Source organism: Physeter macrocephalus, chromosome 14 (assembly GCF_002837175.3).
Source record: "Physeter macrocephalus isolate SW-GA chromosome 14, ASM283717v5, whole genome shotgun sequence".
NCBI classification, from domain to species: domain Eukaryota; kingdom Metazoa; phylum Chordata; class Mammalia; order Artiodactyla; family Physeteridae; genus Physeter; species Physeter macrocephalus.
The window spans coordinates 3553699-3578531 of NC_041227.1; the positions used below are offsets into that span (position 1 = coordinate 3553699).

The 24833-nt window shown below is 57.1% G+C and overlaps 1 protein-coding gene across 2 annotated transcripts in view; it reads right to left on the bottom strand.

Moving 5' to 3' along the window:
* Positions 1-24833, bottom strand: part of PHACTR3 (phosphatase and actin regulator 3) — a 202827-nt gene that overhangs the window by 62468 nt on the left and 115526 nt on the right. The window contains exons 3-7 of one of the 2 annotated variants that reach the window (XM_028499893.2): positions 24605-24682; positions 17244-17426; positions 7660-7872; positions 4931-5105; positions 3878-4125 (exon numbers count right to left, since the gene is read on the bottom strand). In XM_028499893.2, the coding sequence (XP_028355694.1) occupies positions 3878-4125; positions 4931-5105; positions 7660-7872; positions 17244-17426; positions 24605-24682 (897 nt within the window). Of the gene's footprint in view, positions 1-3877; positions 4126-4930; positions 5106-7659; positions 7873-17243; positions 17427-20886; positions 20951-24604; positions 24683-24833 lie in introns of those variants that run through there. The other variant, XM_055090152.1, reaches the window with a different exon arrangement.

A 24833-nucleotide genomic window follows, 5' to 3' on the forward strand; every position in this document is an offset into this window, starting at 1 on the left:
CTAGCTGATTCAGGGGCAGGGCTGCCTCGGATGGGGCCTCCACCACCTCCAGAAATTAAACCCTAATGTAGCTACTACTAGAGAATTCAGGCTGGCAAGATGTTCGATAACAAACACTTCCTGGGGTGTTCACGTTGGATGAGACGCCACCTGCAAAGGCTCCATCGACAGTGAGTTATGAGGATAAATAAACAAATACCAATGCAGTTTCTATGGTTAATAACCGATGAGGCCGCTGCCTGGTACTTTTCTGCTTCTGCACCACAGAGATCTACAAACAATACACCAGCGTGACACTGGGAGCGGGGTTTGAACTCGAGAGAAGGAAATAAAAGCTGATCTTTGCCACTGTCCTACCAGGCCAAGCAGAATACGTTCATGCGCCTTTCCCACCATGAACCACTTTCCCCCAGAAGTAAGATTTATAGACTTTTCCCAAAACCAATATTGAACTTTTTTTCCTCCAAGCATGTTGTCCCAGAGATGGGTAACTTTGAGGGAGTTGCAAACACACGTGAGAATATGATAAAGGCGAAGAATCCACTTTCTGCCCTGGATCTCAGGGGTTCAGGGACCCCGGATTGCGTACCGTGGCCTCAACTGCAGATGTCAGGGGTCAGTGTGTGGGCGTCGGGAATCCCCAGATCTGCCTCACTGCGTGCAATGGGCCCAGCCCTCCGCAGGATGCTCTTAGGGTTAGATGTGAGCTCTTGACCTTGAGCCCCAGACAACGGTGCCCACAGAAGGCCCACAAGAGGGGTGGCTTTACCCGGGTTTGCAAACAGTCAGTGCAGTGCTTCCCGAGCACAGCCTGGCGGGATCCTGGGCATGTTAACAACAGCAGAGTTTCTAGAATGAGTTCCACCCTCCCTCGTCCCGTCACCACAGTCAAACACCAAGTTCAATTAAGGACGCCGGTTTGAGAAGACAAATCACAAGACACTCAGGTTTGCCCCACGTCCTGGGAGAAACCTCAGAGGTGGCGAAACGGCTCATCTGCCACGTGAGGCTACAGACACCATCTCCTTTCATCCCGACACCCCATCATTCACTGACATTTATTGTGTGCGTAGGGACTGGCAGGGTAGTCACTTGTTTATGCCTGCCGGCTTCCTGGAGGAAGCGGCGTTTTAAACCCCGTGGAGCCGCACACGCCTCCTGCGTGGTGAGCATGGGAGCCCTGTGGTCAGGGCGTGTAAGAAGCAGGGAGGGTGCGTGGCTGGGTCCCAGGGGGTGTGGAGAGGAGACAAGCCCGGGAGACAGGGACAGGCCACGCAGGTCCTGGTGAGGTCAGGGCATTAAACCCCTCGGAAGCCACTGGAGGGATGTGAGCCAGGGGTGACGTTCCCTGACGTCTGTCTGTATGGAGGGGCTAGAACAGAGGTGATGGCGCAGGCGGGGAGCCTCGGGGGAGGCTGAGCGCAGCAGGGGAGGACTGGCCCCATGTCTTCAAGGAGGAGCCATTTGCGTGTCAGGTGCCAAGTCCAGAGAGTGGCAAGGTGGCCCCAGGCCACGGAAGGTCAGAGGCCCTGCTCACAGGGACAGGGAACAGTCTGGGTTTGGAGGCAGAGATCAAGAGCTCAGATCCAAAGATGTCAGGACAGCCACGCCTCCGAGACCCCAGAGGGACGTGCTGAGTTCACAGGGCAACCCCTTGGAGCTCGGGCCACGTGGGCTGGAGGACCTGTCGGATTGGCAGATGGTATTTAAAGCCACTCATCCAGCAGCTACTCACTGACTCCTACTTAGAACCAGGCACATGGGGACGAGGGGGCACCAGCCCACGTGGGACAGTAGTCAAACACATACATTAGGGAATCAGTAATAATCGAATAATGATAGACTTGTGAGGAGACAGACAACAGTCAGATAAGGACAAAAATCAGGGTAAAATTGCAACTGTGTCGAGCTCTGAAGGAGGGTTCACAGCGTTGTCATCAGAGCAGGGGAGGAGAAGGTTTGACCTGATCAATGAGGGGTCGGGGCGCGAGGCAGGCGGGGACCCGCTCCCGCTCAGACCGCAGGGACAGCGCCCCGGCTCCTTCCCACGGCAGGTCTCGTCTGAGGCACGTGGACTGGTCCCACTGCTGAGGACCCGGGCATGGGGTTGGGGGTAAAAGGTCCCAGGGGCAACCTTGGCTCAACGAGAAAAGGAACATGCCACACCATCAGGGGTGACCGTGTTGGGTGGAACAGTGACCCCCAAAGATTGGTGCACCTGGAACCTGGGAATGTGACCTTATTTGGAAAAAAAAAAAAAAAAGATGTAATTTGCTTTTGCAGATGTAATTAAGGTAAGGATCTCAAAATGAGGAGATCACCCCAGATTACCTAGATGGGCCCTAAAACCAATGACGAGTGTCCTTATAAGAAAAGGAGAGGACACGGAAGAGCTGATGTGAAGACGGAGGCAGAGATCAGAGCCATGCAGCCACAAGGCAAGGACCACTGGAGCCCCTAGCAGCTGAAAGAGGCAGAAGGACCCTCGCCTAGAGCCAGAGGGAGTGCGGTCCAGCGAGCAGAAACCAGGGATGCTCCAGACACCCTACAAGGCCAGGGCAGCACCACCACAGAGAACTGTCCATGCCCCAATGTCACTGGCGCCGAGGTTGAGGGACCTGCTCCAGAGCCCGTAATCCCTGTCTACGCCAGCCATTCTCAGATGTGTCCCACGTCACCCCAGCCGGCAGGATGCTGATGGGTGTTTAAGGGAAAGGGTCCCAGGGCCAGATAAGTTTGGGAAACAGCACAAGCTTCATCCTCTTCTTAAGATGTCCAGGGCCCTATGGCTGTGAGTTTCTGCCACGAAGACCTCAGTTCGACTATCTATCAGCCTCTTCCAACCTCACGGGTGCCGTGTCACCCCGCATGTACCGTAGCACGTGCCCCCGGAAGTGCTTCACTAGACCAGCGCGGAAAAGGCCCAGAGGTATGCAAGGTCACGGGAGGGGGTGACAGTCAAGGCCGGTGTCTAGCCCTGGGCTCCTGGTCTGTCCACCTGGTCACGATTCCCCCTGCCTGTACACACTTACTACCAGGTGGCTCAGGTTCAATGCCAGCCCCTTCCCGACTCTCCACCAACACCAGACCAGGTCCCCAGTGGCTCCACCCAGAGCTCTGCCTGTGGCAGTGATGGTCGCCATGAGATGCTTTCAGGAAGAACAATAACCCCTCACTTAGGAACAATAATCCTCCCCAAAGGCCTTATAGCCATGTCCACCCTTAACCCTCCTACAAGAGACAAAGCTCAGCACAGCCGCACCAGGACTGAGCGCCCTTTTACCTTCATCCCGAGGGGTCCACAATGCTCTGTCTCTCTGAGCCCCCAGATCTTCAAGGGCAAGACAGAGCAAATCCTCTGACCTCTAGAACACGTGAGGACAGACACAGACCTCCAAGGGCCTCGTGAACACGTGGTCCTGAACAAACAGATGCTGCCGGACTTACAGTATTTCTGAGATGACTGCAGACATCGGCCCCTCTCTCCTTCCCTCCCTCCCCTCCCACTTCCATCTCATCTCACTTTCCTATTACCATTTTCTGCTGCATTTTCCAAACGCTGGCCACCCGAGTGCCACCGACACCACCTCCCGCCGTGTCATCCCGAGCAGTAATGCCCAGTCACTTACTGAGCCACTTCTGTTGTTCCAATACACGTGAAAATGAATACGCAATTGGCAAAATAAAACCAACTCACTCAGGTCCCTCCTAACTGTGCCCTGAGCCTGCCCGCAGGCAGCCTGCTCGTGCAACAAGGAGAGGGGGGTATCTCTCTCCATCACTCCCCTGCCCCCTCCGTGCTGGCGGCGGAAGTGCCCCCTCGAAGGCGGGCCTCCAGTGGGAGCTTCCCACCCCGCGGGATCCACCCTCTGCTCACCAGAGATGATGGAGTCATTCAGGGCCTCTTCGTCTTGATACAAAAGCAGGTCATCCTTGAGTTCGGAATTCATGATCAAGTTCTCCTTGTTCTCCTCGGACTCCTTAGCCACGGTCCACTTGCCGTCCGAGGCTCCGTCAAAGCTCCAAGCCTCGTCCCACTCCTTGGCCCGCTCCACGCTGCACGCCCTCGACAGCCGCACGTCCACGCGCTTCTTCGGGGACCCCTTACTGTCCCTGCCTTGGAAACTGAACCAGAAAGGCAGTTCGTGTTACACGTTGTCCAGCTTCACCTGGAAACCCTGCAAGGTCGACTTGAAGACTTACAATGGGCGCTGCAAAGACGACCCCCAAGTATGTGCAGCCGATACACAGGACAGGAAGCGCCAGAGGCACACACGGCTCCGAGTCCAAGGCAAATGGCTGCTTGGAACGTGCTGTTCTGAACGTCACAGACATGCATGTAATAAACCCCGCCAAGACTTAGAGCAGCAAACACTCAGATCAAGGCTTTTCTCAGAACCGAGCAGGGCATTTCATTTGTCCAATATTTCTGCCAAGCCACACGTGTATTCCATTGTCTGCTTTGCCCTTCGATGACTCACTTATTATCCTCAGTCTATGAGGCGTATGAGACCAAGAATAAGAGTCAGCTTCCGAGCAGGCTGACTTGGGTTCTTGCCTGATGAAAACGGGGCGCCGTCAGGGTCCCGGGACAAAGTAAGGGCTACTTCGCCCTCTCGATTCTCCCCCCCAACCCTGGGTCCCTGGATCCTCCGGGGGAAATGCAGGGACTCTGTGGCTGGTCCCACGGTACACATCACCCACTTGACCCCTCCCGGAAAGGGGCAACTGAGACCAGCTACAGACCCGCTGCCCAGCCCGGTACAAAAGGAAAACACGAGCTCCTTGCTCAGAACTTAGGAATTCCAAGACGGTGACAGCAGAGCACTGAGTCCAACCCGGAGCTTGCCCCCCGTAACTGCCCCCCGTAAGGCTGGCCGCAGATGGGGATGTGGGCACACAGGTCCCGCTGCCAGGGGAGGGGCCTCACCTGTCCTGGCGGTGCTTGGTGGCCAGCGCCCTGTGCAGCTCCTCGATGACTCGGCTGGGGGGCAGCGGCCGGTGGACGGTGGTGAGATGGGGGGACCCCGTGGGCGTGGAAAGCTGGCCTCGGAGAGGAGGATCAGTACTCTTCCCGCCAGAGCCTTGGAAGAGCGTGGCCTGGCCTGGGGCGTGAGAAGAACCAACAGGAAGGTCAGTCTTTGGGGGCAGGGAAGTGGGGCTTTGCTACAGCACAGGAGCCCGTGAGCAGAGAGGACACGGGGCCCCCGGCCCGGTGAGCCCACTAGTAGCAGATGCTGCACCATGTCCCTTCGCCCCCAAAGCCGGAGACAAGGTTTGTCCCTGACCAGTTCCACTCCACCCTCCATCCCTGAGCTGAGCCCACGGCAGTGCCCACAGGCCCCCTGCAAGGTCTCAGGCACCGAAAGCCTCCTTCCCTTTTCTCTCCTACAAACTCCTGAAGCCACACTTCCATTTGCGGAACGTGGAAGAACTCCCCAAGCTCTACAGGCATCGCCCATCCTGGACCACCACCACGGCCCCCTCTGCTTCCCTACGTCATCCGTTCACGTCCGCCTCCAACCCTGCACCCCAGCAGAGGGGGCCTTCTGATCACGGCTCTCCCATCCTCCTTGGGACGAGATGTGGCCTGATGACGGCAAGTCCCAGGGCCCCGAAGGCTGCCCGTTAAACATATTTTATATATTTTTTCCTTTTTCTTCTTTCTTGGAATTGAAGTATAGTTGGTTTACAATGTTGTGTTAGTCTCAGCTGCGCAGTAAAGTGATTCAGATAGATATAGATATATGTTTAATACTTAAACATATTTTGATATGTTTAAAATGTTGGCAACACATTTTAAAAATATTAAACACCACGCAGACCCAGCAAAGCAAGTCTGTGTGTGGGATCTGGGTGCAGGTGGCTGCCTGACACCTGGGGGAGGGTGGGCTGAGGAAGCTCGTGGGCGGGGGGCCGCTGTGGCTATCTCAGCCGAGCGAGCACCCAGGGAGGGTGGGTGGGGAGCGCTCGGTGTGTAGCCTCGGTCCCCTTGTGCCCCCGTTAAGCCCGGGTGAAGGGCCTTTCTCCTCCTCTGCTGCCACCTAGTGGCCACGTGCTGAAGCAACTACTTCCCCCTAAAGGAAATTAAGACCAAGTCGCCAAAAGGCAGTCTCAGCTGTAAGAGATCAGGGCCAAAGCTCGAAACCCTCCCCTGCTGCCCCCACCCCCCCGCTCCTAATCCAGTCCCCAGACTCCTCGGTGACTGGTCAGAAAAGGTCTCTGAAGTTCAGGAGCTCCCCACCCCGGAGGGGCTGGGGGCAGTCAGACGAGCTGACCCAGGACTTGGAACACGGGGAGAGAGGAGGGCTCACGGGAGATGAAACAGGCTGAGGTCTGATCCTGTCTAAGCACAACGGGGACAGAGAGTCCCTGAACCAGTTACACAGGAGCCAGAAGAGTGGGGCGGACGGTGCCTTACCCAGTGGATTTCCAACTGCCTCACGTTTCAATGGATGCAAAGGGGATTATCACACAGGCTGTAACAAGATGCAGATTATTTGCCTCAAAACTTTAGTCCATGTAGCCATGTCACCCAAGGACTGAACACTCTGGCTGATTCCCAGAGATGGAGAAAGAGGCAGAAAGCAGACAAAGGGGTCAGATCATCTGACTGTTCCTTCGATCAGTTACCCACACTCGCTGAGCACCTGCTGTATGCAGGCTCTGGGGTCTAGGGGTGATGGCAGAGTTCCCTCAACTGTAAAGTGGGGACACGTTCCCTCCCAGAGGGGCTGGCCTCCTCGCGGTACCTGGGGGTGGGCAACTCCTGACAAGTGGTGAGGAGTCGTATTACAGGTGGTGGCCAAGGATCAGAGCAAAGCTGCTGAACTCCGCTATCCACTCTCATCTTCATGACCCCGCCCTCAGAAGCAGCACGCAAGGATTTACTCTTAAAAACAATCGCCTGTTTGTGAAAGGCCTGCTTTCCCCCTGAGACCTGCAGTGTCTCCCGTTTCCAGCAGGGACGGGACAAGGAATACCCAAACTTGAAAAGACAACGCCCCTACTTCCTGGGACCCTTCAGCCAGTGTGGCCAAAGCTACAGGAGGCGATGCCTTTGCAGGCCTCTGCTCAGCCGTGTTCCCCTCTCTGACCACCACCCTACAGTCCAGTGTGGATTCCTGGCTCTGCCTTGCTGGACGGAGCTCTCACAGAGATGAGCAGAGACCATGAGACAGACAGAGAGACAGAGGAAGGGGAGATGGGGAGCAGGACGGAGCGAGAGAAAAGAGGGGATGAGAGGGAGGGAGAGGGGAGGTAAGGAGAAGGAGACAGACAGACACTGACTTAGAAGCAGAAAGAGAAGGACAGTCAGACACCTGAATATGCAGACAGAAAGACAAAGCCCCCATCCCGGGGGCTGTGGCTACATCTCCTGCATTCACCTTCCGGAAGAAACTTTTGAGCTGCCCCACGTGTGTCTGAGGGAGCCCGAGCTGCCTGCCCCTGACAACCAGGGCTCCTCCTTGCTAAGGGCCGCCCTCCTGTCTCCGAAGCTCTGCTCCCCTGGACCCGCCCGGAGCCCCAGAGCATCGCAGAAGCAAAGGGTGAGAACCGGCCCACGGTGGGAGCCCAATCAGGACGGGTCGGAGGCACGGATGGATGAACGGAAGGGAAAAGGAAGCAACGTGGATGGGTGCGTGCACGGAGGCCCACCTGTGACGCTTCTCGTGGTTTTGGAGCCCGCCTTGGGCGGTGGGGTGGGCAGCAGCGGGGGGCTGGGGAGCTGGCCCACGGATCTCTCCAGGGGTCTGGGAGGACTGTCCAGGGAGTCGGACCCAGCTAAGGCTTGAGAGGGCTCGTCCGTGGTAGGTGGGAGGCTGCCAGCAGCACCTGCTTCTTCATCTCTGGATGCTGACGACATCTTGGCTGGTTCAAAAGCAAAACAGAGAATTCACAAACCACAGTTCCTCTGGCTGGGGTGGGTGTGAAGACAGCAAGGGAGCTTTGGCTGGGTGGGCTTGTTATCACGGAGCCGAGTACAGAGGGGTCACCTCTCATACACATTTGACTCCCCGTGAGTTCTACTATCAACAGAAACATCAGAAGTGGGGGGGGGAGGGGGGGAGGGAGGGAGGGAAATAACTTCAAGGGCGTGAGTGATTCTGTCCCTTTCTCCACTCAATAGGTAGTACTAAAGCTCCCACCTCACCTGGGGCTGCTGGTCGCAAACACAGGCTTTGGAATCAGATGCCAGTTGGCCCCTGCACTTACTCTGTGACCTTGGACGAGTTCCTACTCTCCTGTGTCTCCATTTACCCACGGATGACATCGGACTAGCAGCAAGAGCCCCTCACAGGACTGTGAGATTTAATCAAGAGGCGACAATGAGATGTGTGGTTGGCTCGCTGCAGACCCTCACACCCCGCAGTGATCGGCTTTACGTGCCTGGTGAACAACAGTTGTCCCTGCGTAAGGGCTGTGAGCCGAGTGGCAGCGGGACAGCAGGCGGCTTCAGCTTTGAGGAAGGGCCAGCCCGTCCACAGCCCCCATCCCCTCTCCTTCCAGCTGCCGGCTCAGGCTCCTCCCCCTCCCGAGGCACTGCTCCCCCCTCCGTCCCCTGGCCTGTCCACCCCCGGGCTCTCTCCCAACCCATCAACCTCTCCTTCCCCTTCTCTCTTTCTCCAGCTCGAGCTCCACCATCCATCACTCCAGAGCCATCTCACCAACACCCCCTTCCTTTGCATTTAGCTAACTGGGAACACCCCACCTCTGGATGAAGCCTCCATCTGCCGGCCCCTGTCCCTGTGGAGTGCTGTGGCAGACAGACGGCGACACAGAAGCCCCTGGCCATCTCGGCACCACCACCCTCAGGGCCCTTGGCTCTGCCCCAGCAGGTGGTCACTCCGCTTCAGACCTTCTCTGTCTCTCTCCTACCTGCAGCTTCTCACTCCCTCCTCCTGTGCAGCCTCACCTCCAGCTTTACAGGGGAAAACGAGTCCATCAGACCAGGGGCTGGGGGGAGCGGGGGGAGCTCAAACCCAAACGTACCATCCCCGACACACCCTTCCTTCTTCCCCGACCCAAGAAGAGAGGCGGCCTCCCATCCCCGCCTCGGGACCCCAGCCCCCCTGCCCGCTCAGAGCACACACCCCGGGTGCCCCGCCCCAGATCGTCTAATTTCATCTCTGCAACCACCGAAGGGGGAAGATCCTAACACCCTCTGGGAACAGCCTGACAGAGCTGGCCCCAAAGTCACCGTGTGGGATTCATCCATCAGCCAGAGAACGCTTCTGGAGGTGGCACTGTCCGTGGTGCTGACCGAGGCAGGCTTGATCACTGCCCTCACAGAGCTTCAGTGAGACTCTAGAAAGGACCACTGCATGTCCCAGGCATCCCACTGGTTACCACCATTTCTGTCCTTTTGGCGTCCCTGTTGGAAGCTGAAGACCTCTCAGGCCAGGCCTTTTCCCTGTGAAGCTCATGGAAATGCAGTCTTTGCCTTAGAAGGGCTGGCCCTCCCAAATCCTGATAAGCAAGATCTGAGAAAAGAAATGTCCCCTTCCCACCCACTGCAGAAGACAGTGTCAGGTTTGTATCACGAGGTTAGTCTGAGCTGAGAACAGCCACTACAGAATGCTCCTTACCTTGTGCCCTGCACGGATACCCACGTGAAAACACTATGGTTTTATTTTATTATTATTATTGACAATAATAATAATAAAACTGTCCTCAAAAGTATTATTTGTTCATAGGCGTTTTTTTTTAAGACTCCTAGACTTCAAGACTATTGTTATGTCCCATGAACTTCGACCTGCAACTTCTAAGAGTCTACAATTCTGATTGTTTTAGTTAATAAGTTTTGCAAAAATAACATTAAAATAAACATTTTGTGCTTCTAGGTAAAAACAGTTGTGTGCTTCCCTCGGTAAGCCATAGGTGAGTGGGGAAAGGTCCCTTTTCTGCATGTGGGCACTGGTCCTATGACTTTGCTGGGCCTGCTGGCTTGTGTGAATCAGAGCAGGGCAGGGGGCCCCGATCCTGGGGAGGCCATGCTCCCGGGCCCTCGGGGGCCAAGCTTGCAGCCGGCAGCACCGGCTGAGGGGCCGGAGTGAGCTTGCGTACTCGGCCCAGGCTTGGTTTCTACCCTCTAGGCATCCAGCACGTTCCCAATGTCATGGTTTCGGGGGAGACAGGTGGCACAGGAATGGCCTACCTGACCTCAGGCTCACCACACCAGTCTCCCACATCCATCCTTTGCCTCTGTTGTGACTGACTCATTTCCAGAGGAGCGACCTCGGTCTCCACCTCTCTGAGCCTCGGTTTCCTCATCTGCACAAACAGCTGTATAAAACACCCTCTCCTGCCCACTACAAGGGAGGGAGACCTCCCTGAGGTCACGGAGGGGGTGTGTCCGAAGCGCCGCAGCACTTTGGACAGTCATGGGTCCCCCGGCCAAGGGAGCAAAGCATTATTTTGGAACATGGATGAGCTTTCCTCTCTTTCTAGGTCAGGGGTTCTCAACTTTGGCAGTATCGACATGCGGGGCCAGATAATTCTTTGCCTGTAAAATGTTTAGCAGCAGCCCTGGGCTCTACCCGCCAGATGCCCGAGTGACAACCAAAACTATCTTCAGACATTGCCCAATGTCCCCTGGAGGGTAGGATGCCCACGGTCGAGAGCCCCTGCTTGAGGCAGACACTACTCAGATTTCTAAGGGGATGCTCTGTGGTGTCTCTTGGCGAGGGAGGCCTGTGGTGAGACCCACAGCTGTGACATACTCTCCTGGGTCCTGCCATCGTGGAAACCGCGACCGGCCAGGTCTCCCCGCACGGACCTGGGAGCCTGGACGAGGTGGGCATGTTTGAACTGGGCTCCATGGGTCCCCTTGGGAGGGCTGCCGAGAGAAGGGTTAACAAGGAGAGGGCCCTGGGGCAGGGTCCCCACACCCGCGTTGGCCAGAGCAGGTCCCCTTGGCTCTGTCTCAGCACAGTCCTCCCAGGCCTACCCCTGCACCCTCCTCTGCGGCTTCTGGACACCTCGTCCCCTGGTTCCCTCCTGCCGCTCTGGCTGCACCTGCTCAGAACCTCTCGGGCTCCCCCTGGGCTGCCCCAGGACCCAGCCCGTGGTCCTCTTCTCCCTTAACCCACTCTCTCATCTAATTCTCTCCTCCAGTCCTCTGGCTTCAAATCCATCTCATCTCTGTCAACCCCCTTGACCCTTTCTCGGAGCTCCAGACTCATCCATTATCGGCCACACTGACACCTCCATCTGGAGGTCAAAGAGTCCAAATGAATCACGCGCAAACCCATCTCGTGGTTTCCCAGGAGAAACCCCTCCCCAGTCCCTCTACTCTCTCACTTATCCATCCAGCCATCCATCCCACAAGTGTCCTTGAACAGTTACGGTGCCCAGGTACCCTCCTAGGAGCTGTGGACATGGCACTGACCAAGACAGAGCCCCACCTTCACCAGACTCAGTACCCGCTCCCCACACCCCCCAAGCTGTCCAGCCAGACTGGACACAGTGCTCCATCCCGCTCCTGTCCTCTCCATCTCATACCCACCCCTCGTATCTAATTCATGAATACATCCTGGGCACTCTACTTCCAAAATATTTCTCGGAAATATCGTCCTCCCGGTGTCAGCTGCCACAGCCTCTGCCTGGACCTCAGCAATGACCTTCAAGCTCCTTCCCTTCCACCCACGGCACCCCAAACCCATTCTCTAAATGAGGGTCAGCAAACTGTTTCTGCAAAAGGCTTCGGCTTTGCAGGTTAGAAGGTCTCTGTTGGTGCAGAAAACTCTGGAAGGGCTGGGCGACCCAAACAGCAAACTCCCCTGGCTGTGCACCCAGGTGGACGTGTGGCCACCCCTCACCCTCAGTGCCACCCAGCAGACCTCTCTCAGATGACAGAAGCGCCTCCTCGTCTGCTACAGTGAGCAGCTGACAGGTGGCCGGTGCGACGGGGCAGATGGACTTTTTCTTTTCTTTGGTTTTAATTCATTTAAATAGCCACGCAGCTAGTGGACAGGGCAGCTCTGGATTTCTGGGAGTGAGTCAGTGGTCACAGCCCTTCAACCAGAGAGGTCGCAGAGTAAGATTCTAACGGCCCCAGGGAGGTCCCCCCGCCACTAGCCCAAGATGCAGTGGGTCCCCAACCCTCTGCTCTGAGGGCCCCGGGACCCAACACACCAGGAACTCACCCCAAACACCCTCCTCCGATGTCTCTCCTCAAAACTCACCATGCACTGACGCCCTCACACCCTGACCTGAGGGATCCTCGGTCTAGGAAACTGGTGTCTCAGCGTCTCCTTCGCCAATCTACACCTTCCTGCGCATCTCACGTGAGTGTGCAGCTACCATTGTATTTCGGAATCTTGTCAAAATGAAACGTTAACATCTGTTAAAGTCTCAAGTGTTATATCAAAAAAAAAGTTTTGTTTTTTTGCGGTACGCGGGCCTCTCCCGTTGCAGAGCACAGGCTCCGGACGCGCAGGCTCAGAGGCCATGGCTCACGGGCCCAGCCGCTCCACGGCACGTGGGATCCTCCCGGACCGGGGCACGAACCCGCGTCCCCTGCATCGGCAGGAGGACTCTCAACCACTGCGCCACCAGGGAAGCCCAAAAAAGTGTTGTTGTTTTTTTTTTTTAATGTAGAAGCCGACATCAGCTTTGCATGTCCCCCGCATTTGGATGCATCGGCAGGCGGACCCCCAACCACTGCGCCACCAGGGAAGCCCAAAAAAGTGTTGTTGTTTTTTTTTTTTAATGTAGAAGCCGACATCAGCTTTGCATGTCCCCCGCATTTGGAATCCCTCCCTCGGGGCTGTCCCTGTCCGGCCCTGACCAGCAGAGGTCGCTTCTCACCAACTGAGCTCCCAGCCAAGGCCCTTTTGCCTGGGGCGTGCTGCTGGGTGGTGGGCTTGCTTTATACCCAGTTATCACCCACTGGAGACATTCTGAGACCGAGAGAGACCAGCCTGAGAGGGGGGACCTAGAGGGCTGGGGGGACAGCTGCCGTGGTCAGTTTCACAGAACCCCAGTGACACCCGGCATGTTCTCCGTCCCGGCTTGGACAGCTGGCCCTGGGCAAAGAGACTGGCCAACTCCTGGAAAGAGGTTCCACAGCTCAGGGCCCAGGAGTTGCCAAAAGTCGAGTCCCAGGTGTCAGTGGGACCAGCACAGGCCCTGGACATCGATGAAGGGCGGCCACCAGCTGGGAGGCAGGTACAGGGACAGGTACAGGGAGGGGCATCTCTGCCTGGTACCCAGGCTCACAGTGCCAGCACACGAGCTGGTCTTATAGACAAAGACAGGCTGCGTCCGACCTGTAGCCTGCAATTTGCCAACCCTCTTCTAGACTGCAGAAACAACCCACATTTCAGAAGCAGAGCAAAGCTTGGCCCTAGTTTGGGCTGTAGAGTGTTCTCGTTAACAGCATGTCTGCGGATCAACCCCCAGCTTTACCACTTTATGTGCTCTGTGGCCTCGGGAAAGTGACTTAACCTCTCTGGGCCACTGCTTTCTAATCTAAAAGCAAAAACAAAAAATGGGGCTAAGGTAATATAGCCCACACAGAACATGCCGAGTGCCGCTTTTCCTTTTAATTAGCGCACTCTTGAGCACGCCAGAGCTCAGCCCCTGCACGACAGAAACACTGAACGGGATCCTGTCCCGCTTAACACTGAATCAAGGGGTTCTCCTGGGCTTTTTTTTAGGGGATGCTCTGTGACTGACACAGCATGATCCAAACAAAACCAGGAATCACCCCAAACACAAAAGTCCACAGTCAACCCAAATCACTAAACCGAAACTGAGGATCAAAGAAAACCACGGTCAGAATCTTTGACAGTGTTTCCTTCCCGAGATATCTGCGATCATTGGCTATAACCCCCATGCCCCCAGCCCTACCCCACGGTTTGGGGTACACAGAAGCAGCAGCTCCAATCCAGGTGTCGCCACCTGGCCAAGGAGAGGCATCGCCCCCAGCGCAGCACAGGGATCGATTCCCAAGACCAGGCTCTTCACCTTTGTGGAAGGGATCACAAACTCATACACCCAAGGGGCCAAGCAGGAGCCGAGAGGTGAGCACCCCCCCCGCCCCGCAAAGGAGAGGACCTCTTCTCAGCTCCCAGAGACCGCAGCTGCGTGGGAACACGGGCCCAGCGGGCGCGGACTTTGTTGAAAAGCAGCTAGCTGCACGTGGATTTTTCATGAATGCTCCTGATTTTTAAGCCTAGGCAATGTTTGAAGAAATGAGTTTAAGGTGTCTGAGTTAGATTACGATCCACTCCCTCACTGAAGGGGCTTTGGCTCAAGGCCAGTCCTCTCAGTAGAGACCAGGAGCCGCAGCCCTGGTCAGTGTTCTTGGTGGAGGATTCCAGGGCTGCAAGAGACTCCGGAGGGGGTTGGGGGGGGGTCCCCCGCTCAATAGCAAAGGGCAGGTGCACCCACATCCCCACCCACACATGCTTTTAGAGGCAGGGCCTCTGTGGGGCGTTTGCAGGCAACCCGATACCAGGCTTTAATGCATCACCCTCCCTCCAAGGGCTGCTTTTCCATAATGATAATGACAGAAGTGATGATGATGATGATAAAAGACGAGGACACTCCCTGGGAGCAGCAGCAAACGCTTTCTGAGCACTCAGTGTGAGTGACGACCGAGCTAAGTGGTTTAATTTTAGCAACCCTGAGAAGTGCAACATTGTCCCCATTTATAGTTGATGATGATTATAGGTTCAGAGAGGTTGAGTGACTTGTCCGTGGTCACACAGCTTGGCGAGGCGTTCGGTCACATCTCAAACCCGGGTCGACCTGATGCCAAAGATGTTGCTCTCAATTCCCTAATTCTATACCCTTGGATGAGTTACTTAACCTGGGTACCTCCTTTTCATCATGAGTAAAAGGGGGCAACCGCATGGACATGGCCTTGTACTTTTCCATATTTTTGTCTGCTATATTTTACGTTAAGTGAAGCCATGCTTTTAATTTCAATTTATTTATTGAGAAACTATCACTACCCTGAATGAGAAACCCATACCACTTGCTCTAATTAATGAAAATGAACATTACTACTAAAACGTTTTCAAGTTGTTTACATGCGCCACCCAGATAACATCATCTCTCCCACCCCAGGGGCTCAGGACCTCTCTGGGGCCAGAGCAAAGGAAGAGTCCCGGTGAGGGATGGAGCTGCATCCCATCACCACAGACTACACACTGACCAGAGGCCCAGGGCTTCTCCTACAGTGCAAACCCCACTGTGGCTCCAACCAACCGCCCTCGGGGAAGGGCTGCCCTCGGGGAAGGGCTGCCCTCGGGGAAGGGCTGCCCTCGGGGAAGGGCTGCCCTCGGGGAAGGGCTGCCCTCGGGGAAGGGCTGCCCTCGGGGAAGGGCTGCCCGGCTCAGCCCTCTCTCTCACCATCCTATCCCGGCTCTGACCGCATCTACCTACAGCTCTGCCAAAGTCCCATGGTCTTTCCTACTCCCAGGCCGGCCACAGCAACCAAAACCCAGCCCGGGGGTTGTTTGCAAATAAAGCCTGCTGGCACCCAGCCATTCCTTTTCCTTTGCACAGCCTCACCTGGCAGAGGTGAGACCTTCCTAGCCACAAAGCCAATGAGATTTACAGCCGGCCCTTTACGGAGAAAGCAGCTGACCCTGTTCTCAGTCCTTGCAGGGGCCCGTCTTCCCGCCAGGACGCTCTCTCCCTCACTCTCTGGCCGGACAACTTCTACTCATTCCTCTACCCCAGCTGGGCTGCTCCAGTCTCCAGAGCTCCCACTGCATGGACTCAGCGCCAGGGGTCACCAGGTTTGCTCACCTGCTCCCATCCACCTGGGAGGAGAGACCCAGACACATCATCTTCACAACCCCAGACCCAACAGCACGTCGCACCAGGAGAAAAGTCCTGAATACAAATGTGTGATCTCAACAAACCAACTCGGGTCTCGAGAATCCATCCGCAAATCAACAGCGTGGACAGAAAGCACCTGAGGTTAGAGGGGGCGCTGATGGGAGCAGAAAGTCTGCCAGGGAGGGGCGCCAGTGGGAAGCGGGGTGCAGTGGCCCGCAGAAGGGAGGCTCCACGGTCAAGGGCAGTGCTGGGCTGCTAGGACTCCAGGCGGAAGGCAATGCTTCGGCTGGCCATCAGAACCCCGGCAACCACTGGCCCGACTGAAGTCGGATGCTGGGGGACACGGGGACACAGCGGTGACAAAAGGGTCTCTGCAGGAGAGGCCAGGACTGTCCCAAGGGCCACAGCCCTTCAGACCCCAAACTCCTATCATGTCTCCAAGCTGGGGTGAAACTGGAGAGACGGGCATCCCCAGGGAGAGCAGGGCACGCCTCTCAGCAGGTGCCCGCAAAGGCCAGAGGAATGCCGTGGACGGGGCAACCGGGGAAAGTGCAGGTGTGAGTGTCGTCTGGGGAAGCAGCAGCGGAGCACAGGTGCCCCCCTCAACCCCCGGCTCTGAAACCAAAGAGCCAGCCAGAGAGGCCCCGGCCAGAGAGGCCCGTGCACACGCCCGAATTTCTCAGCCCAACACCGTGGGGACCCAGGACACGTCGCAGCCGCCACGTCGAGCCTGGCATGTTTACAGCTGCAGTTCTACGAGGGAGCGGGCCTCCTGCTTGACGGCCAGGTGGCCTGGAAGGTTTCTATGAAAACACTGCTAACAGGTCAGAGCGAGCAGGGGGAAGAGACTACACAGCACACAGTTTCTGTGGTGGGTTGGCGCTTTTCTTCCTCTCCCTCCCTCTCTCCTTCCCTTCCCCATACCTGACAACTGCCCTGGTCTATTCAATTTAAATCACAAGAACCACCACCACGGCTCCCACCAAGAATCACTCAACGTGGCAGACGCTGCCCTGAGCTCCTCCCACCCTGCAAATAACCCGATACAGGCCATTCTTTTCTCCATCCTGCCCTACTGCCCTGGGGTAGCTAAGATGCTCCCAGACATTGGCTTCCTCGGAGAGAATTTTCCTGCTCAGATCGGAGAGAACAAGCAAAAACACCCCGGGAGGAAGGTGGATGGTAAGGTACCTGTGACCATCTGGAAGCACCTTCATCCACTGCTCTGCCAGACTTGGGAAGACGCTGGAGAAACGGGCTCCAGCAAACATTTAAACTCGACCACGTGGTGCAGCGTGGCAGGGCTCAGAACCCGGGGCACGGCCGCGCCTCTGAGGACGGTCTTCTACCACGGCTGCTGCCCAGCTCGGGCTGGAGACCTCAGTCGCCACCCAGGCGGATGGCCTCCTGGGAGCCGCTCAACCCCGGCGTCCAGTCAATACCTGCATCGTCTGAAGGGGTGTCCGAGGACAGCGTCTCATCCAGGGAAGCCTGTTCCGTCCCAGTGGCCAAAGGGCTCCCCAGCTGGGCTTCCTCCGAGGTCAGCGGCTCCTGCTTGGGAGTGGAAGGTTCACTCTGCGCGAGTCGGGGATCTCCGTCGGGGCTGCACGCTTTGCTCTCAGCGTCTGCAAGGAAATTCAGCTGTCAGCTGAGCCCGACTCCCTTCCTACCCGCTTTCATTCACGCGCGAAGCGACTTCCTGGGAAGTACGCTATCCCAGGCCTGGTGTGGCAGCCTGCACGCTCCCACACACCCTGGGAATCCCTTTCCAGAGCCTTCCGAAGGCAGCACTGGGCGTCACAACACCCGCTGGCCTCTGGCCGCACCCCTTCCAGCCTGTGCGCTCTTACTTCGACACCCGGGGCAGACTGGACAATGCTCCCACCCATGTCCTCGCCTTTGTGGTGCCCCGACCCTTGGCCTCTGCCTTGTGGCTTGCTTTGGCCAATGGGAAGTGAGCAGGTTTGATGCAGCAGCGGCTTTAAAAGTACCTGCACGTCCCTCCTGTACCTGGACCTCACCCTGAGGACAGGCCCAGCCAGCCTGCTGGGGATGAGGGACGGCGGGGGGGAGCAGAGCCAAGGCGCCCCCATCCTGCCAGCCAAGGCCACCCAGACAGCTGATGACAAGCCCTAACTGCTGTCCATCCCGGAGGCGCTGGGTTGTCACTATCGAGGCTACAAATTACCTTTCACCGCAGCGCCCACCATCCTACCATTAGTCCATCACACAAATGCTTCTCGTTTGTTGGGTCCAGCATTGTGCCAGCGCTGGAAAGGCGGAGATCAACAAGACAACCCTCACCCCCCAGGTGGCTCAAACTGTGGGCGGCCACACAGCTGGCCACACGTGGCATTGCCAGCCCAACAGAGGCACAGCCAAGGGCTGAGGCGGGAATCAGGGAGTCCTTGGTCTAGGCAGGTGGTCGTCCCAGGACGGAGAACACCAGGCTCCTAGTAGGGCTGAAAGGAGGACCTGGCACCCCCCTTGCTGGGGCTCAGTGGCTGGAGCCTTTGAGGGTCTGGCCTTTGACTGGTTGATCGCCTTGGGTCACATCTTAGTGCCGAGGGGCTGGGCACTCAGGAGCATAATACCTGGTCCAGATCACACAACCACAGGGTGGCAGGTCCAGGCGGGGGGCTCAGCCAGCCCATCATACTCGGCCTTCTGCGACACAGCTCACAGCCCAGTGCACGCAGCACCCACAAAGCCCCCGGCTCAACCCTAGGCCCCACGGCCAGTCCATCCAGGCCACCCCAGTGCAGCGTGTCAGCGTGAGCTGCACACGTCCGCACGCTGGGAGGCGGCAGCAGTGTGGGAGCACCAGCCTCGCTGGGAGGCAGCGGGGAGAGGAGGAGGAGAGATTTATTTCAGAGCCGGCCGGGGGTCCGTTGCTCAAGTCAGTCCCGGTTCCTCCCTGCTGTCAGGTAGCAGTGCCCCTTCCACTCCCCAAAGTGCCAGGTGGGACAAAAGGTATAAAGTCACCCTCTCTACCCATCCCCCCCCCGGCACACGGGGTTTCCCGTGCCCAGGCGGCAAATGTCTCCAGGCCTCAATTGCCTCTTCTCTAAAATGGGGCTAATACCCCTGGCTTCGCAGAGTCAGAGTGAGAAGTCAGTGAGTGAACGTCCACAACGCATCTGGCGCGAAGCAAACACCACGCGTGTGCTTGTGATCTTACCCTCACTGCTGCTCGCAAAGGGGAGGAGGAGGAGGACGCCAAGCGCGTTGGTCCGGCCACGCGGCCTGGGCCCCTCGGCCCACGTGGTTTCAACAGGGCCCTCCCCACGCCCAGGACTCGGGCCAGGCCTGCGACGTGACCCTGCGGGGGGCGCGCGCTTGCGATCACCGTTCACCATCTCCCGTCTGCTGCGCGCCCCCTCGCGGGGAGGGCAGAACGGCCAGAAGTCTGGAGACTCGGGTCTCGGAAGATGCCGTCTACGCAGCCATGTCACCTGGCCCGGGGGGTGGGTCTAGACCAGGGACCGACTACCCTTCCCTAGAAAGAAGCAGATGGCCAGTATCTGTATTTTAGACTTTCTGGGCCACATGCCACAATATCCATGCTCCATGTTCATCTTTGTTGTTTATTTTTTACGAAAGTCCTTTAAGTTTAAAACCATTCTAGGCTCAAGGGACTTTACGAAAACAGACCTCGGGCCAGATCAGACCGGCAGCCAACCAACCTCCACCCAGGAAAAGACCAAGACACAAGCCAAGAGAAGTCACCCAGTGGACACAATCAGATGTCACCAAGCTCAAAACTACAGCTTCTTGGACCCTCTCTCACGACTGGTTTACTCATACTTGAAACACAGCTGTGACAGTCTCTGCTACCAGCTTACTTGGCCGTTGGTGACAGAGGTGACAGCCAGCACTGACTGAGGCTGTGCACAGCTAGAGACACAGCACGGCACTCTGCTGGCACCGTCTCACCCGAATGTCACAGCTCCCCGCCCCGTTAGGTGTGGCTACCACCCACCCTTTACAGATGGTGACACCGAATCTTAGAAGAGCGGGTCATTTGCTGCTGGTGACGGTCCCTGTTCATAATAACGGCATCTCCATCACCATCAACATCAATGAAATGGTCAGAACACCGAAACTGCAAGGCCCAAAGGTCCCCACCCCCCACCCGGGCTCAGCAAAGGCTGCCCCCGGACGCACAGTCCCGGGATTCCTCCACCTACTTTTACGGCTTAGCGGACCTGCAGGACTTTTCTGGGCTGCGCTCAGAGCTCCGGCTCATAATCATGTTCAGCGAAAAGTCACAGTCCTCGAAATAGCCTGGGCGGCAGGGTCGTTGCTAAGCAATGCCGGCAGGGCGGGGGAGCTGCGGGCAGCCGGTCCCCTGCTCCTCTCACTATACCGTGGGCGCTCCCTCCCGGCCAGGCGCTTCCGAGGGCGGCAGAGGGGAGCCGGAGGCTGGGTTATACACAGAGCAGCCACGGCGAGAAGAGACATGCCACAAACAGGCAAACACGCACCCCGCACGCATGCGCGCACCCGCACACGCGCACGCGCACAGACACACACACGCACCGCCCCTGGCGCTCCTGCCACACAGAAGCCAGAGAGACATGACTCGTCACTGCCAACAGCCCCGAGGACAGGGACCTCGTGTCTTTCAGGTCACGGAACACAGCACCGCGGTAACAGCCACCTCCTTCTTATATCCAGTGATAGAGAACGCAAGTCCTTAGACTATTAAGACAAAGCCAAGCAGACACATTCAGGAGGATGGGGTAAAGTCACTCAGGGCACACACGGCGTCTGGACAGAGAAATGGGCCAGCCCCTGTCCTCACTCCTTGTACGTGGCCCAGGGACCCGGTGCAGGGGCTGCGACACCAGCCTGCCCTCGCCTGTCACAGGTGTGTCCCTGGTCAAAGCTGGGAAGACGGAGTGAGAGGAAAGGGTCCGCTCCCGGTCCCTCATGCACACCCGGCTGCATCTCATACAACTCCTAACAACACTAGTAGGGTCCTTCCTCCACCCGGCAGATTCCCAGACCTTCAGGAACCAAGGATAGGTGAGAGGGGTTCATAAAACGCATGTGTTCACAGTATCACAAAATGACACCCACCCCGCCCCCCGGAGAGCGGGGAGGGCCAACGCATGCCCTGGACACAGGCGTATCTCCGGGACGTGCAGGCTCTCTCCGGCAGGCCCGTCCACAGCCGTCTCACGCTGCTACGCTCCTGACCGCTTTGTGGGCGGACTCCAGGGGGCTGACCCAGGGGCGTGTGCACGTGCACGCGTGTGCACACCTGTGCAGGGCCGAGGGAGTTCGAGTGTGAGTTCCTGAGGCTGCTAAGGACTGCGGGCAGCTCTGGGAGGGTCTGTGGCCCCGGCCTGCGGGGGGGCCTCTCTGGGCCCCTCGGTCACCGTCGGAGGCTCGCTCGGGCCCCCAGGTGCCCCCTGGGTGTGAAGTCCAGGCTCAGTGCGGGGTAGGGGGCAGCCAGCCACAGGGGGGCGCTCCTGGCTACAAAGCCGGCCAGCCCAGCTGGGCGCAGGTGGTGGCACTGATGATCCCCGAAGCCAAGCCGGGGGCCATCTCTGAAGTGGGAGGGGGCGGTGCAACTCCCGGGGCCACGGATCAACCCAGCAGGAACCCAGCCGTCCCACCTCCAGGACAAATTCGGGACCGACAGAGGCTGACCTAGAGCTCGACTTCACCCCAGTGAGAAAAGGCGTTTTCTGAGCAAGTGCAGGACGGAAACACTGGCTCCAAGAGGTATGCACCCCAGGAGCCTGTTGGCAAACACTCTCCCGTCTCCCCTCACCCCTGTGCGTCCCTTAGAGGTAATACAGTTAAGAGTTTAAGGGAGATGAGTGGGTGGTGAGCCCACAGCCCTGCCCCCTCCCCCCAACCCAGGTCCCTTCCCAGGGGCAACGCCTGCTGCCCCGCTTCTAACACGCACCCCCCAGCGACAGCCCCGCAGGCTCACTGCAGACTCAGCCCACCTGCCCCGCGGCTGCCCGGGGCGCCATGGCCACAGAGGTGCCTGTCACCCAGCCGCCTGCTGGGGAGTCGAATTCTCTCCATTCCGTCCATGCTGCATGGAGAGGCAAGGAGGACGCAAGGCCCTGTCAGACCCCCCCCACCCCGTCCCCCCGTTTCCCACCTTCCCTAACCCACACCCACCTTCTCTCTCCTCCTCCTTGGGGCGCCTGCTCCCTTCCCCCACGGGGTCCTGCGCGGGCTGCTCCTCTGGGCTGGAAGACGCTCCCCCGCTCTCTGCTTCTCATCCTTGGTGGCACCAACGTTGGAAGCAGCTGGGGAGGCTTATAAACTCTGAACGCCTAGGTCCCACCCCCAGCGCCTCTGATTGAAGAGCTCGCCAGGTGACCCTCATTGCAGCAAGTTCTGAGAAGCAGCCTGTTGACTCCTGCTGCTATGAGACCCACTCCACCATCACCTCCCCCAGCCCCGGACCAGGTCAGGGGCCCAACTCACGTTCTTCAGGTGCTACGTGCCTTTCCTTCACCATACTCAGCTCAGCTGTGATTTTATATTGATTTGTGGGATTATCTAATGTTTGTTCCCCACTAGACTGTGAGTTCTGGGACAAAGGTATTTTGCTCACCTCTATCCTCAGCAGCTAATGCAGACCCTGGCCCATAGCAGGTGCTCAGTAAAATGGTGTGGCGTCAGTTAATGAGCGCATTGTCAATTCTTGAGCAAAGAGACTGTGTTTCAGGCCCCTCCAGATCCTGGTCCACAATCACTTAGCCAGAGAGAAAGAGTGATCTAAAGTCAGGGTTGGCAAACCACACCCTGGGGGCCACATCTAGCCCGCCGTCTGTTCTACAGAGCCCCGAGCTACGAAGGGATTTTACCTCTTTAAATGGCTGGAAAAAAAATCAAAAGAAAAATAATACTTGATGGCACAGAGAAGTTATATGAAATTCAAATTTCAATGTCCCTAAATAAAGTGTTACCAGCACCCAGCCAAACCCACAACTTTGTGTAGCGTCTGGGGCTGCTTTTGCCTGATAACAGCAGGGGTAAGTATGGACCTCACAGCCTAAAATATCTACTGTCTGACTCTCTCCAGAAAAGGCTCGCTGACCCCAATCTGAAGCAGTACTGCAGGTGGGCCGGCGTGAGATCTCCCCGCCAAACACAGAAGCCAGGAGAGCTGGCCCCGGAGCACGTCAGACACGGCTCACCCCGTCAACTCAGCTGCTGGCCCTCTGTACTCAGGCCACCAGACAAAATCGTTTTACAAAGATTCAGAGTTTAGGAAAGGAAAAACCGCACTTCTCCTGGAAGTTTTTCCCTTTAATGATTCACCTATCACTTTATCTTTGACGGGAATCAAATCCATGTTTTCCTTCATCAGTGATAATATTTTTAAAAATAGATGATAAACAGACCTTCATACCGTTTTCATTTTCCCTCCTCCTGCCCCAAGAGTTAAGGTAAGTTTTGTCGGCAACATATTCAAAATGCCAGAGTTTGGAGCCTTTTGGTTCCATCCAAATTAAAACGGTCCACACTTCCATCTCAGCAATGACATTCTCCCAAATCTGAGAGTCAGACTGGAGCGTTTAACATCTGAACGTCACAGGACTTTGATACCAACTTTTTTTTACAGGCAAAGTTTGATTATTAGCACTAAGCAATTTCCCACATATGTTTCCCCTGAAAACAGCAGCATCATCAAAGTACTTTGCCCTTTGCATCTAAAGAAGAGGAATGACCACAAGGGCCCTACCAGACGCACAGCACGTTATAAATCTGGATTTACGGACTCCATGGGCTCCCTTTCTACTTCCTGATACCTGGGCCAAATTACAAAGACACCAGTAATGTTTTAAGGCTAAAAGGGAGACAGGAATGCCATTTATTCATGTGAGCCTCACAGAATTGGCTCTGTGAGGCCAGGTTCTTTCAATCAGGAGGCAAGAGCTTGGCCCAGCTCCAGAGAGACCTGCAGGCAGCAGTGAGGTTTCCTGAGCCCCCACCACCCCTGCCAAGCTTTAGGGTCTCAGAGAACTAGAAAGCATGAAAGTTGAGCGTCAGGACCCAAGCGCTGTGCCTCGTGCTATCACCAAGGGAGGAAGATGGGGGAACTCAAGAATTCTTCAATTAATTGTGCTAGTGATAAAGCCTGGCGTTTCTCAAAGATGCAAACAAAGGCGGCTTCGCAGACACCGCGGTGACTAAGGTTTCTGGACCAGAGTCTGAACAGCGTCCGGGCCCTCCAGCTGCGTGACGCAGGGCAGCCACCTCGCAGACCCTCCCATTCCTCACCTGGAGACCGGGGGATAACAGCACACCCAGTCCCGAGGATGCTGTGAGGACAAAAGGTTGAAGGCGAGTAGAACGCCCAGCAGAGCACCCAGCATATAATCGATCCTTAATAAACGGTAGCTGTAACGCTAGGGGGTCACGGGGAACAAATAACTCACCGGAATCCAGGATTAAACTATGAATGTGAAAAAACAAAAGCCACTGCCACCACTTCGGGGCAAATCAGGACTGGCCACTAGCTTCACCCACACCCAGCTCGGGCGGGAAGCAACCCCTCACCCCCAGGGCAGTGGCTGCACTCAGCTCCACGCCCCGTGAGCAGCCGACTCTTAAGACTCACCGATGGGTCCTCAGAGGCCCGGGGGCTGAGCCGTGGGTCCTGACGGGACCCACGGAGGCCTCATTCAGGTCCAGGAGCCACAGCTGGACACCGGACTCCTCCGACTTCCACTCCACCCTGGGGGGCTTGCTGGACCCCCGAGAGACCCCCAGCTCAGCGTTCCTGGGCCCAGCCCTGCCCGGCCCGGGGTGGCCCACTTACCCTGCTCCATCATCTCCAGGAGCCCCTTCTTGATGAGGTCCTCCCGACCTTGCCTGCTGGCCATCTTCTTCTCCAAGGCTGCACACAACACAGACATCCAGGTGAGTGACGGGCAGAGCGCCACAGGGCCCCGCCCGAGCCCGGCCAGTGCCACCTCCAGTGTAGGAAGACAGCAGAGAGGCAGCAGGTGACCGTGGGTTAGGGGCCCCCAGGTGGGGGTGTGGTTCAG